Source organism: Ctenopharyngodon idella, chromosome 8 (assembly GCF_019924925.1).
Source record: "Ctenopharyngodon idella isolate HZGC_01 chromosome 8, HZGC01, whole genome shotgun sequence".
Classification (NCBI taxonomy): domain Eukaryota; kingdom Metazoa; phylum Chordata; class Actinopteri; order Cypriniformes; family Xenocyprididae; genus Ctenopharyngodon; species Ctenopharyngodon idella.
In genome coordinates this window covers 5127870-5142999 of record NC_067227.1, presented here as the reverse complement: position 1 = coordinate 5142999, position 15130 = coordinate 5127870, and the positions used below count along the sequence as shown (strand labels likewise).

The 15130-nt window shown below is 37.8% G+C and overlaps 1 protein-coding gene across 1 annotated transcript; it reads right to left on the bottom strand.

The window, feature by feature from the left end:
- Positions 1 to 654: 654 nt before the first annotated feature.
- mthfr (methylenetetrahydrofolate reductase (NAD(P)H)) lies at positions 655 to 15099 on the bottom strand. The gene is made up of 12 exons (XM_051904366.1): positions 14943 to 15099; positions 14083 to 14326; positions 12840 to 13078; positions 12222 to 12332; positions 11758 to 11951; positions 8296 to 8546; positions 7118 to 7252; positions 6839 to 7019; positions 5986 to 6168; positions 3337 to 3438; positions 3133 to 3252; positions 655 to 2842 (listed from the first exon to the last, which is right to left on the bottom strand). The coding sequence occupies exons 2-12, from the start codon at positions 14319 to 14321 to the stop codon at positions 2624 to 2626; spliced, it is 1974 nt and encodes a 657-aa protein (XP_051760326.1). The 5' UTR covers positions 14322 to 14326; positions 14943 to 15099; the 3' UTR covers positions 655 to 2623.
- Positions 15100 to 15130: the final 31 nt, after the last annotated feature.

The window sequence follows — 15130 nt, the reverse complement described above, 5'->3', positions numbered from 1 at the left end:
CCCATAGAGAATCTATGGGGTATTGTCAAGAGGAAGATGAGAGACACCAGACCCAACAATGCAGATGACCTGAAGGCCGCTATCAAAGCAACCTGGGCTTCCATTACAACTGAGCAGTGCCACAGGCTGAAGAACCAAAGACTTAAAGTACTTCAGTCTGTGTGCATTGAATTTATTTAATACACGAGTTCCACAATTTGAGTTGAATTACTGAAATGAACTTTTCCACGACATTCTAATTTATTGAGATGCACCTGTACAGGGAAAAAGAGACATTCAAAACACAAACAGCACCAATGAGAAATGCTGAAAAACAAATGCACATAAAAATGAACATGTCTAATAACTATGTTTAAGCAATGACATTTGCGCATGCCTGCTCAAGCAAAAGCGAGGTCAAGCTCATACTGTTGGCTTCCTTCCAACAGGTGTCATGTTTTATCTGACTATGAGATAAGACAACGCACATGGATTCGAATATGTACATGCCTCCATGTTTAACATAACATCTGCTGATGGCAGCGCACCCAATCCTTCATCCTCTTCCAAATCTTCACCATTATCAACAGTGGCATGGACTTTGAGATATAGGTGAACTCCAAATATAAAACATGAATCATAGGCAAACAAATCATTATCAGTGACAATGTCAAACTTGGACAAGTTTGCACAGGGGGAGGAGCGCAAGTTTATTGAGTTTTCTTTTGGCAGCACAGAAATGATCATACTTCTCAAATGGTTAAAAAAAAAGAAGGCCAAATAGGGAAAACAAAGATTCAAAAGTGATTCTCAAATCACTACTGTCACAGACCAATAACTCCACTAGTATTACTTCACACATGACAGTAGATGACTTTATGAGGGAATCTCATAAACCTGTCTGGATTTAGAATGATTATTTATTTTACATTTTTTCCCCATTATTTTCATTACAATTATAAGGATCCCCGCACATGACATGACAAAAATATAGGCCTATATATCATGGCCATGAATTAAGAATTCATTTCTCTCATTTTAGTAAAACTTGGCCACGATTTACTAATTTGTTCCCTCATTTTAAGTAAATTGTGCATACGATATAATTCGTTCCCTCGTTTTACTAAAATGAGCACCTGATATAATAATTTGTTCCCTTGTTTTAGTAAATTGAGGCCGCATTGTACTAATTCGTCCCCTCATTTCGAAAACTTAATAAAATGAGGAAACAGATTATTATAACGTGCAGACAATTTACTTAAAATGAGGGAATGAATTAGTAAAACATGCTGATACATTAGTAAGTCGTGGGAACGAATTGTCAATTAATGGCCACGATATATATTTTTGTCCGCATGTCATGTGTACAATTTAACATGTTCACTCCCAATTTTTATTGTCGTAATATGGCAAAAATTCTATACAAATTCAATTGTAAATTATTTATATATCATGATAGTAGTTGTTTTTTTGTTTTGTTTTTTACTACAGTAATGAACATCAAAAGTATAACATCCAGTTGCAATACAGTAATGAATATTTAGAGTGAAAATGTTCTTAACTGTCATGGGAAAAAAAAAAAAACTCTTCAAAATCTTTAAAGGGATAGTTCACCCAAAAAATGAATGATCAGCATTTATGTCATTCCAAACCCATGACTTTCATTTATCAACAAATTTTTTAATATACTCTCATCATTTTTGTCCATCCATTGGATGTTTTTACAACAAATCTTAAAAAAGTACTCTACATAAAGACATCAAAATTTTAATATAAGTCTTATGAAGAGGCATGATCGCTTTATATTATGAACAGATTTAACTTCTCTTCAGATAAAAACATTGATCAATGCATATACATATACCACATCTGGTCGATGACCATACTTGCTTGATGCACGAGAACAAACTTCACTGGTTCTCATGCATTAAACATGCACATTTGAGCTTCTGTTGACCATATTTGATGTGCTCAGTGTATGCTTGTTGATCAAATCTTTAATATAAAGTTATTGTAACTCTTCAGAAGTTTTGGATTACACAACTGGATCCTTATGAATTACTTAAAAAAAGCTTGAAAATTTTGGTTGCTTGGACTTTTAATGGATGGGCAAAAATATTTAAAAATATTTTAATTTGTATTCTAAAGATAAACAAAAGTCTTATGGTTGGAATTTTTAGGTGAACAAACCCTTCAAACAAAAATTACTTATTTTTTTCTCTTGAATTTAGCAGGAAAATAACCTTTTTGACATAGGATCCACCTATAAAGTCTAAGTGAAATACAGTAGCCAAATACTGTATTTGTGTCCACACATTTGACCTGACTTACAAGAGTTCCTTGCCTTTACAATCATATATTGAACATATGCAGTATCCAAAACACCAAAATAAATAGTTAAAAACCTAGGTTAAAAATATAAGAAAATGGCACTCAAAACAGCCAACTCAAGTCCATTTAAAGATTAAGGCAAATCATCTTGTGTAGTGCTACATTTGGCATAATTTTTCCCTATATATTGACTGTGATGACAAATTCAGCTCTGTAAATGACTAAAAATACTGTCATTACAGTAAAGTACTCTGTGTGTGCATTGAGAGGTCTCTGGATCAAATAGCAGCGCATGCAGACTTTTTTAGTGATGCTACAATTCACTTCCCTCATCCTGAGTTACTTGAGGAGAGTCCAGGAGCACAAACATGTCTTCAATCACTTGCCACAGGCAGCTGTCGAGCGGGAAGTCGTTGTCCACAAGGTTGACGAGGAAGTAGTTGTCGTGGATGTACTGAATGATCATACGTGAGGGCGATTCGTCCTCGTACAGCTTTGCCCACTGTTCAATCCACAGCGCGAAAGCCTCGTCCTGAGGGAACAGACAGAACTGAGCTCAGTTTCTAGTCTATTTTATCTTTTACTATAGCAAAGAATCGCTCTTATCATTGAGACAATACGCCTGTAAGAGTGCTAAGGTTGTCTAAACTGGGGCAGTGTGAAAATGTGAGGTCAGTGAGGGTTTTGGAAATGTCACACAAGGATGAGCGAGCCATTTAAACACCTCATTCAGGATCTAATCTGTTTAAAAGCAATGTGAAATTTGCATTGCAAGGTGGTTCTAGGGTGTTAAAGATGGTTACTAGGTGGACGAATCATCACCTTCCAGTACATAAAGCTGACTGGATCCACCACGGTGGGCTGAACGATCTCTCTGCCTGGGAAAATTCCCCATGTCACAGCGTTGGGCTGCATGTCAGGGGCATTTGTGATATTCCTACCCTAAAAAGAAGAGAAAATACTACAAAATGTCAATATTAAATATGACAATGTAATCTGGATCATGTAGGGGTATAGGAGTTTTACCTGAACGTTGACTATATGGTAGTTCACACGAGGTTCATATTTCTTTAGCACTTGCAGAAGTGCAGTGACATTTTCACTTGATGTGAAAAACTCCAAATATGCCTGTTGATTTCAAGAGATAAAAATAAACATGCTGAAAGAACCATTTCCAAAAGTCAGCCAATTCCAAAAGCACCTAAAATAAAATAAACCCAAAAATAAACCCACAAATCACCAAGTGCACAGTTCCCACAGTATCACAAGCATAAGTAGACCTGATAAAAAAAACCTGATTTTTTTTGTATGGTTTTAGTGTTAGATAATGATAATTATGAAAGCTTGTTTCCACCACAGAATAAAAAATAAAAAAGGTAATTACGACTTTCTCACAATTCTGACATTTTTTCTCGCAATTGCAGAATATAAACTTGCAATTCTGAGAAATAAAGTCAAAACTGCAAGATATAAACTCACAGTTCTGACTTTTTTTCTCAGAATTGCGAGTTTACCACAAAATTGTGAGTTTATATCTTGCAATTCTGAGAAAAAAGGTTTTCATTATTTTCAAGCTTCAAAAAGCACAAGACTCGTAACAGTAATCAATTTAAAGGGAGCGGTTTAATTCAAGTCTTCTGAAGAGACCTGTCCGCTTTATACGATGAACAGATTTTAATTTAGGCTTTTATTTGCATATTTAAACATTGATCAGATACCATTACAATAATCTCACTTAAACATTTGCTCACTCTGTGTATTTGTGTCTTTACAATAGGGTAACTTTGCTGCAGTAGCTCACAAACAGCACAAGAAAGCTTGATTTCAAACTGAATTTACAAAAAATACAAGTAAACAGTCAGTAATAAAATAAGAACAAAAAAAATTACCTAAATTCAGTTGAGGTATTTGAAATAATGACAACACTGAATTTTTAAATGCCATGTATCTTAAAGGGTTAGTTCACCGAAAAATGAAAATTCTGTCATTAATTTCTCACCCTCATGTTGTTCCACACCCTTCGTTCATCTTCAGATACAAATTAAGATATTTGTGATGAAATCCGAGAGCTTTCTGACCCTCCATAGACAGCAACATTATTACCACATTCAAGGTCCAGAAAGGTAGTAAAGACATTGTTAAAATAGTCCATGTGACTACAGTGGTTCAACCTTAATGTTGTGAAGCGACGAGAATACTTTTTGTGCGCAAAAAATAAAATAAAATAAATAACGACTTTATTCAACAATTTCATCTCTTCCATGTCAGTCTCTGACACTGTTGATGTAGTAAACACAGTGCAGCACTTCCAGGTTCTACGTCAGAACATCGGCTCATTATTGGCCGGATTCTGCGTCAGTTGCGTTGTGGTGCTCACATGAACAGCATCAGAGAGTGACACAGAGAGAGGAAATTGTTGAAAAAAGTTGTTTTTTTGTTTTGTTTTTGGCACAGAAAAAGTATTCTCGTCACTTCATAACATTAAAGTTGAACCACTGTAGTCACATGGGCTATTTTAACGATGTCTTTACTATCTTTCTGGGCCTTGAAAGTTGCAATTACGTTGCAGTCTGGGGCCAGAAAGCTCTTGGATTTCATCAAAATATCTTAATTTGTGTTCTGAAGATGAATGAAGGTCTTACGGGTTTGGAACGACATGTGGGTGAGTAATTAATGACAGAATTTTCATTTTTGTGTGAACTAACCCTTTAAGAGCCATATAATATGTTGTTTATTTAGATAAAAAGAATATCAGAGGGGTTTGACCTGTAATGTCTATACAATATAGTGATGCAGTTAGACTAGGTTATTTTTATGTACAAATCATACAAATGCCCCATTCTGAAACATATATTTAGATTGTTAAGAAATTAAAGATCCACCTTTGATTGTTGAGAGACTTTCTGGTGCATTTCACTTATAGCCAATAAGATTCCCTGTAGCATTTTCAGCATGACAACGTTTAATTTAAGAGCACGGAGAGATTCATGATTGCACACTACACAGGCTGACAGCGCGCACTCAATATCTGAGTGAGAGGAGGCAGTTCACTTGTATATCTGAGAGTTCGCGTCGTTTTCTGCGCGTTACAATAATGCGCTCTCGACATTTGTAAATTAAAATACGCCATAAACCTGCGGGTATGATTAAAATTATGCGCAATACCTGCAATCTCGCACTGACATTCAGGCTCTGTAACTGAAACGTGTGAGTGACAGGAGGAGACGGGTGTGTGTCAAACTTGCTGTCGAGCAGATGAGAGAATAAGAACGCGCCGCTAATAATATCAGGGTTTTCATTGGTCCGTTTATGATCGGATTTCTTTATTGGCTACAGATAGGCCGATCACAGGTTTGAATATTCAAATTGTTGGCGTACTCAGTAACGGAATGTGATTTTACGAGTAGCGAAGTAGATTACTTAGCTTAATTTGTACATGTAAAATTACAGATTTAAAAATGTACTCAAAAAAGTACAAAAACCCGAAAAAGCTACTTAATTACAGTTACGTGAGTAGTTGTAATTCGTTACTTCCACCTCTGCTTTATGATAATCTTTTTGGAGCTCAACAAATCCAGTCCCTGTTCCCCTTTCACTGTATGGAAAAGTGCAGCTTGCTCATTCTTGAAAATATCTTATTTTACATTCCACACTGTTGAATAGTGTTTTGCTGACCTTTTGAAAGACGTATCCCCCTGCAGGGCCCCAGCCCACAATGGGGTCGGATGAGGGTTTGCCGTTAATGTTGGGTTGAGAGTTAATGGTGAGAACACCCCTGCGGTTCACCTTCTCCAACTCATCCTTCAACAGGTTGGTCTCTGGAGCCAGAGGGTCATCGTTCCATGGCAGACAGATGACCTACAGAAAGCATAAAGATATCAATCATACATGCAAAATTGGGGTACTATTTATAATTTGCAGCATATTTAAGACACATACAGAACTTAAGTGATGACATGAGTGGGCAGTATGATCAATTTTATATATAATGGAAACTATGTATCAGTCAGTTCAGCCAATTTTGTTGGTAATTCAACCAAAACAGTAGTTTACATATTAAGTAACTATATGGAAATGCCCTTTTTTTTTGATTATCCAGTGAATTAAATGTTACAAAATAATTTAGATAGATTATTGTCCCGTTTGATTTGGAACAGCTTCTTGACATTGTAAAGGAAAAGACTTAAAACAGTAAAACCAATATTATAAAACAGATGTGCTGTCTGTAAATTCATATTGGATGAAACATGTTTGCTGATAAAACCTGTTGAATTCTATATTCATGAGTTGTGACATTGTTCGGCAATCACAAACAATTAACTTTCCCTTGTGTTGTTCCAAATAATAACACACCCTTAATAACAAGTTCTTGCCCATCTTGACTGGTTTAGAACATGTTGTGCTCTGCTTTTGTGTACTATGTGTTCCTTCACATAAATCAGTCATGCCCACACAAGAACATCTACCACAGTATAGCAAAACTCTACCAGTACTTTTACCATCATGCTACCCAGCCATACCACTCTACCTTGTGTCCATTGCGATTGGTTTCCCCCGTGATGTAGTTGGTAAAGACTTCATAAACACTCGCCTCGCTCATAAGTTCCTCACCCCACATCTGCAGCAGGGCCTCTTTAGGAGACTTACTCTTCAAGTAGAATAGGTAGTAGTCTGTCAGCTCACCAAAGGCTGGTGAGGAGGAGTTACCCCTTAAGAGATGGCAGACATGTTAATTAACATTTTTGTTCTCTACATCTTGAACAAGCCACATATAGCCCAGAAAAGAGGTAGAAAACATTTTGTGTACCATCTTCCGTTGGGGAAATCATCCCAGTCCTGTGTTCTGTAGATGTAGCTTTTGGGTCGGGAAGCCCAGAATATTGGCCTGACGTCTTCTTCCTTACGCTTTGGATGGGCGCTGATGGCCCAGGGCAGGGGTCGACTAAATTTCACATAATATCAATGTAAATAGGTGAATAATGTAAAAACTGTCAGAAACATGTCCATATTTTACCCCCCAAATTAAAAGAAAAGAATAAGAAGTTCCAGGAAAAAATTACTTTATGCATAATGCGGGACTTTTAATGATAAACAAACTAAAATACACTAGGACTCTCATTTTGAAATGTCTATTTTTTTAGTTTCTTTTAATTATTTTAGTTGCTCATTCAAAAAGATTGAGATAAAATATGCAGTCTGACAACATTCAACAATTACAATATTAACACCTTAAAGTAAACATTGTCATAATTCATCAACAGATCATAAGCGATCACTATATTCATTGATTGAGAACTGCTTTAAAACCGCAAGCCTGTAGAACGCGAAACAGTGTTGCTTTTACTTTGAACATGCAGCACTCACATTTACTTAAATCATGCCTTTTGAAGTTTAACAATCCCATTAGGCCTTATCGCAATTCCTGTTTTTCCTTCCCCAAATATAAGACCTAAAAATGATACTTTTTTTTTTTTTTTTTTTTACCATTTAAGATATTTAAGATTTTTTATGGCCTTAAATTTGATTAAACTGGACCCTGATTACACCTGCTGCTGTTATATAAAATCACTCAGGGCCATCACAATCCATAATCACCTGAGAGCATAAGAGTTGCTAAGAGAAGCTATTCTAAAGAGCTGAAAAAACAGTTTTCGGCCAACAACCCTGCATCAGAGTGGAAAGGCCTGAAAGCCATCACCAGCTACAAGACACTATCCCCCAGCACCATGGCAATTCAACAACTGGCTGAAGACCTGAATGTGTTTTACCGCAGGTTTGAAAAGCCCAGTTTCACACCCCACACCCGCTCTGACTGTCTCGCCACACAACTATTAACATGTATAAAGCTCATTCTTATTCAGATTCTGAGCCATGAATGCCAGCAGCATTTTCTGTACTATCACCAAATAGAAATTTCTTTTTAGGAAAAAAAAAAAAAAAACGGAGCAGCTTCTTAGAATCAAGTTACATTTCAAAGCCACTCACCGTGGATCCTCTGCCCATAAGCCCAGCTGTCTGAGCACTTCCATGGTGGCCACCTCTCTGTTGAGCGTGTAAAAGTGCAAGCCCGGGACCTCTCCACTGGCCAGTAGAACCTTACACATCTCCACCGCCTGCTGGATCCCATAGTTCCGAATGGCGGCATCATTATCTTTAATGGGCTCAATCACCTGCTTGATCTCTTCTGGCACTTCAAGTTTGGAGAGTTTGACCAGCTGACGGAGTGAGTGATACCCCTGTGCAAACAACGGAAATTCCAATTTTTAAGAATGCACAAAAATCACAATAAAAGTCCATACAAAGCCTTATGAAGACTTATGATAGTTTTGTGTGAGAAATACACTGAAATCTAAGATGTTATACCCTCCACAATATTTTATAGAATATAAAATTGTGACGTAAAATCTGGTGACAAAATGAGTCTTCCTTACGCTTTGGATGGGTGCTGATGGCACAGGGCAGGAGTCACCTAAATTTCGCATAATATCAATGTACCATTTTAGTCTAGGACTAGCTTAAGCCTTGCCTGTGAAACCAGGGGTTAGAGTTTATTTAGAGAGACATTAGATAGTTAACTCTTTGCTAGTTGCTTTAAGCTGTATTTTATGTCTTTCATTTATTTTCAGATTATTCTTAAAAGTTAACAGTTAACAAGAGTCACTTATAAACGTCCAACACAACGTCCAACCCTAGGTATTTATTTGATACAGTGGCTAAATTAACAAGAAATAAAGCTTCAACTTCTGATGTTTCCAAAGAGCACAGCAGTAATGACTTTATGAACTTCTTTACTTGCAAGATTGATAATATTAGAGAAAAAATAATAACCATGCAACCGTCTACTACAGTATCGTGTCAGATAGTGCATTGTAGTGTCCCTGAGGAAAAATTCAATTCATTTACTGCTTTAGGAGAGGAAGAATTGTCTAAACTTGTTAAATCATCAAAATCAACAACATGTATGTTAGACCCTATACCGACTAAGCTATTGAAAGAAATGCTTCCAGAGGTCATAGACCCTCTTCTCAATATCGTCAATTCATCTTTATCATTAGGATACGTACCAAAAACTTTTAAGCTGGCTATTATTAAACCTCTTATTAAAAAACCACAACTTGATCCTAGAGAATTAGTCAATTACAGGCCGATCTCAAATCTCACTTTTCTGTCAAAAATACTAGAAAAGGCAGTATCATCACAGCTATGTTCCTTTTTAGAAAGAAATGGTATCTGTGAGGATTTCCAGTCAGGATTTAGACCGTACCATAGTACTGAGACTGCTCTCATTAGAGTTACTAATGATTTGCTCTTATCATCAGATCGTGGTTGTATCTCTCTATTAGTGTTACTGGATCTTAGTGCAGCATTTGACACTATTGATCACAATATTCTTTTAAATAGACTCGAAAATTATGTTGGCATTAGTGGAATTGCATTGTCATGGTTCAAATCATACTTATCTGACCGTTATCAGTTTGTAGTAGTAAACGAAGACATGTCATATCGATCACAAGTTCAATATGGAGTACCACAAGGCTCAGTACTAGGACCGTTACTGTTCACTCTGTACATGCTACCCTTGGGAGATATCATTAGGAAGCATGGCGTTAGTTTTCACTGTTACGCTGATGATACTCAGCTCTATATTTCTTCGCGCCCTGACGAAACTTACCAATTCACAAAATTAACGGAGTGCATAGCTGATATAAAAAATTGGATGACCAGTAATTTCCTACTACTAAATTCAGAAAAAACAGAGATTCTAATTTTTGGACCAAAAACTTCTTCACGTAATAACCTAGAATATTGTCTAACACTTGATGGCTGCTCTGTTAAGTCTTCGTCGTCAGTTAGGAACCTAGGTGTGCTCTTTGATACCAATCTTTCATTTGAAGGCCATGTTACTAGCATCTGTAAAACCGCATTCTTCCATCTTAAAAATATATCTAAACTACGACATATGCTCTCAATGAAAAATGCAGAACAGTTAGTTCATGCGTTCATGACCTCAAGGCTAGATTACTGTAACGCTCTACTGGGTGGTTGTTCTGCTCGCCTGATAAATAAACTACAGCTCGTACAAAATGCAGCAGCTAGAGTTCTTACTAGAACCAGGAAGTATGACCATATTAGCCCAGTTCTGTCAACACTGCATTGGCTTCCTGTTAAACATCGTATAGATTTTAAAATCTTGCTAATTACTTACAAAGCACTAAATGGTTTAGCTCCCCAGTACCTGAGCGAGCTCCTAATTCATTATAGTCCTTCACGTCTATTGCGATCTCAGAATTCAGGCCAGCTGATAATACCTAGAATATCAAAATCAACTGCAGGTGGTAGATCCTTCTCCTATTTGGCACCTAAACTCTGGAACAATCTTCCTAGCATTGTTCGGGAAGCAGACACACTCTGTCAGTTTAAATCTAGACTAAAAACGCATCTCTTTAACCTGGCATACACATAACACATTACCAATTTATATTTCCAAATCCGTTAAAGGATTATTAGGCTGCATAAATTAGGTCAGCCGGAACCGGGAACACTTCCTATAACACCTGATGTACTCGTTACATCAGAAGAAGAATGGCATCTACGCTAATATTAGTCTTTCTGTTTATCCCGAGGTTCACCGTAGTCAACCGGATCCGGGCCGTATCCAGGTGAGACCAAGGACCTGCACCTTGACACGACCACAACGCAGCCCTGAAGTATCAGCAGAGATTGAGTCAACTAGATCATCCCCTGTGAAGGCCTCATCGACACGACAGCCACGACACAGTTCCTCAACAACCGTCCATACCGGCGTGATGAATACGATCCTCAATTGGATGGAACTGAAATAAATACTTTTAATGTTGCGATCCTATTGGACTTATGATAGCAACCTGAATTGTAACAAAGCACTGTTGGCCAGAGGAGAACTGGCACCCCGACTAAGCCTGGTTTCTCCCAAGGTTTTTTTCTCCATTTTAACACCAATTTGCCACTTGTCTGCCACCTGATGTCACCTGATGGAGTTTGGGTTCCTTGCCGCTGTCGCCTCTGGCTTGCTTAGTTGGGGACACTTGACTTGACATTTTGATATTCAACAGTGCTTTTGATCTGCCTGCATTGACACTATTCTTTAAGAGCTGCTGTGCAGTCAAACAATGTACCAGTTATCAATGTAAAGCTGCTTTGACACAATCTACATTGTAAAAAGCGCTATATAAATAAAGGTGACTTGACTTGACTTGACTTATAGGAATTATTAAACATAAAAATTACCAAATAACTGCTTAACTATTATAGTCTTTGATATGCTGCATTAGTAGTAGACCTTTAATTGATCTTTTCCAATGGTATGACAGTTTGGCAGTTTATGCAGCCGTGTTTAGCTGATAAGAGAACTGGATGACTTCCACATCATCAAGGTGCAGTGATTGGTTTGTTTACGTGTTCATGTACCTGGATGGGGAAGATTCCTGGGAGAATGGGGCAGATGATGCCAATGTCCCGACAGTCTTTGACAAATTTAAGGAAGGTTTCTGCCCTGAAAAACAGCTGGGTGACGATGAAGTGTGCACCAGCATCAACCTTCTCTTTCAGGTGCCTGAGGTCATCTTCATAGCTCTCAGCCTCTGGGTGACCCGAGGGGTAACCTATCATTACATTTGTGAGGGGTTTGAGCTGGTAAATTTTAGAGTTCCATGTGGAAATGACAATGAACAAATGCACACAACTAGATCCAGAAATCTAGAACTTGCTGGAAAAACAACTTGCTGCCAAAATACTGGGTGCTGCTATGTGGTTGTAAAGTATTCTGAGTGGTTACTAGGTGCTTACTGGGTCGGAACCTAATGTCTTGATCAATGAACAATGTTAATTTGCCTAAGCAAACACCATTAATTGTTTGTCTGTCTAAAGCTCACCTGCAACACAGATATCAAAATAGTCATCGAATTCACAGCGAATGTGCTTGACCAGGTCTGTAGCATAGTTGAAACCTCCATCTTCCTCCACCCAATCTTCCCCAATAGGATCTGCAAAACAAGACAATTCGGGTCAAATCGAGTTCGCTCTTGAGATTATGACTGCTCCAAAAACTGCTTTCTAAAACACCTAATTTTGGCCAAATTCTACAGTAATACTGCATGTATCCTTTATCGGGAAGGCAAACTCAGAATCACAGACAACCACAGTGAAAAAAAATAATCCAAGATGGCAGATGGACTAGAGAGAAATGTTGATTATAAGCTATATACCTAAATCTCAGTATTGAAAAGTTCAGAAGTTCAAACATAGTTACCAAACATCTTACATACATTACAGTAAAACTGCTGCTGCCATTCAAAAGTGATTCAAGTCAGTCACTTATGAGGATCCGTAACAGTAAGGATGCTGTTTTAGAAGGCAGTTGAACGTGTAGACATCATGACGGTTTACTAGGTTTTGAAACCTAACTTTTTTTGGGGGAAATGGCACGTAAAAATGTGTTGTTTGAACCTAAAAGTAACTCATACAGATTTCAAATGAGTCTGTGTTCATACCTCCTCTCAGGGCCATGATATTCTTTAGGCCTAGCCGCTTGGCTTTATTTAAATGGGCTGTTATTTTCTCCTTCGTCTGATTGCAGCATGTCAAATGCAGGACACTCTCCAGGCCGCAATAATTGACTGCTGTGCTTGCTATCATCATGGAAGATGTTTCTTTATCTGAGCCTGGATCTCCAGCGGGATGCCAAGTGATGTCAATGAAGAGAGGACCTCCAGAACCCATTCGGTCAAATCTAACACACAAAGAACAAAAATAATAGTTTTTTTTAAACAAATATCATTACTTTTTGCATTAAAGGGTTAGTTCACCCAAAAATGGGGTTACTCACCCTCATGTCGTTCCACACCCGTAAGTCCTTCGTTCATCTTCAGAACACAAATTAAGATATTTTTGATAAAATCCGATGGCTCAGTGAGGCCTGCATTGACAGCAAGACAATTAACACTTTCAGATGCCCAGAAAGCTACTAAAGACGTATTTAAAACAGCTCATGTGACTACAGTGGTTCAACCTTAATGTTATGAATCTTTCATTTCGAATCAGTGGTTCGGAGCGTGTATCAAACTGCCAAAGTCACGTGAACCATTGAAATTTCGAAACACTTATGACGTAATGAAGCATTACAAGGCGTAATGACGTTTACTGAAATCACATGACTTTGGCAGTTTGATACGTGCTCCCAACTACTGATTCAAAACAAAAGATTCGTAAAGCTTCGAAGCTTCATGAAGCAGTGTTTTGAAATCGCCCATCACTAGATATTGTTGAATAAAGTCTTTATTTCGGTTTTTTTGGCGCACAAAAAGTATTCTTGTTGCTTCATAACATTAAGGTTGAACCACTGTAGTCACATTAACTGTTTTAAATATGTCTTAACTTTCTGGGCGTTAGTGTTAATGTAAGTGTTAATTATCTTGCTGGCAATGGAGGCCTCACTGAGCCATTGGATTTGATCAAAAATATCTTAATTTGTGTTCCAAAGATGAACGAAGGTCTTACGGGTGTGGAACGACATGAGGGGGAGTAATTAATGACAGAATTTTCATTTTTGGATGAACTAACCCTTTAAGATAATAGGAATTTGGAAGGAAAATATGATTGATTTTCAAATATCTCACAATATATATTGTAAAAAATATGACCTGGACGTGTTTTTTTTTTTTTTTTTTTTTTTTTGTGAGATTCACTCATTTACAAATACATAAAAAGTAGATCAGCAATGTTTTGCTTTCCTACCTAGAGATAAGATTGACTGCTCCAGATGTTGTGCGAGGTGGGAAGAACTCTAGAGAGAACCAGTGGTCCCCAGACTCGATCCGCCGCTTCATCTTGTCCCGCAGCCGGTCAGTGCGGTCGGCGTCCAGTACAGGGGTCGAGCACCTGGAGCTCTCTTTGGAGCTCTCTCCACTGTTACTGGCCCCGCTAGAGTCGCTCTTAGAGGACTGCCAACCTATGTCAGCTCTTTGGTTCACCATGTTTTCTGTACCACGTGTAGAAAGTCACCCCAACAAAACAGATAACATGATCACTTTGGCAGTGCGCGCATGACATTTGAATCTTTAAATTGTGTAAAATTATGTAACAGTATTTCACTTACATATGTAGCTGAATAGATAAAAAGCACATTACAATTATAATGTAAACATTTGATTTAAAGTTTACTACCCAAACATGTATTACTGACAGCTAAAATACTTAGTACCATATGAAGGTGATATGTGTTACAATTGTCCCCCAACCACTGTTACAATCGCTCCAATGTTTTTGCATAAAAGTTATTGACATGTTCATGATGATGATTCTAATAGCTAAATGCATTAAGTCAGTCTAAAACGAGTCTCATTTTACTTATAAGGAAGAAACGTTCATATAAAATAGTTGCTTTTAAAGGCATGATTTAAGGCAAAGCAATCAATGCAAGCAATAAACAGCATTTTATATGACATGATAACTTTATTTGTGCATCTTTTGATTGTGCGAGAGGGTCTATACTGGGACACGCGGGTCCACGCGACTGCACCCTTTAAATAGCCTGGCCGAAAGCGAAACAGTCATGCAGAATCTGTAACCATGTAAAGGAGTCTTTGCTTCATTACCTTCAACCTTTTCCCGATCCCCAATGAGTTATGAGAGGATAGTACAGATCCAGGGCGGCGCTTGTACCCGTGCTCTAGCTAAACAGCGTGTGCGGACAGAATGGAAGACAAAGAGGGTGGTGTTATGGTAGACCACGCCCATTTCATACGAGTCACGCCCACTTCAGTCCAAAGGATAGTGCCATTGG

What these genes read in the sequence shown, in the direction of transcription:
- mthfr (XM_051904366.1), bottom strand. Translation starts at nt 14,321, where the DNA reads ATGGTGAACCAAAGAGCTGACATAGGTTGGCAGTCCTCTAAGAGCGAC. An exon ending in CAGGAATCTTCCCCATCCAG is followed by an intron (nt 8,547 to 11,757) that starts GTACATGAACAC and finishes TTGTTTGCACAG; the next exon opens with GGGTATCACTCACTCCGTCA. An exon ending in GATTTCCCCAACGGAAGATG is followed by an intron (nt 7,020 to 7,117) that starts GTACACAAAATG and finishes CCATCTCTTAAG; the next exon opens with GGGTAACTCCTCCTCACCAG.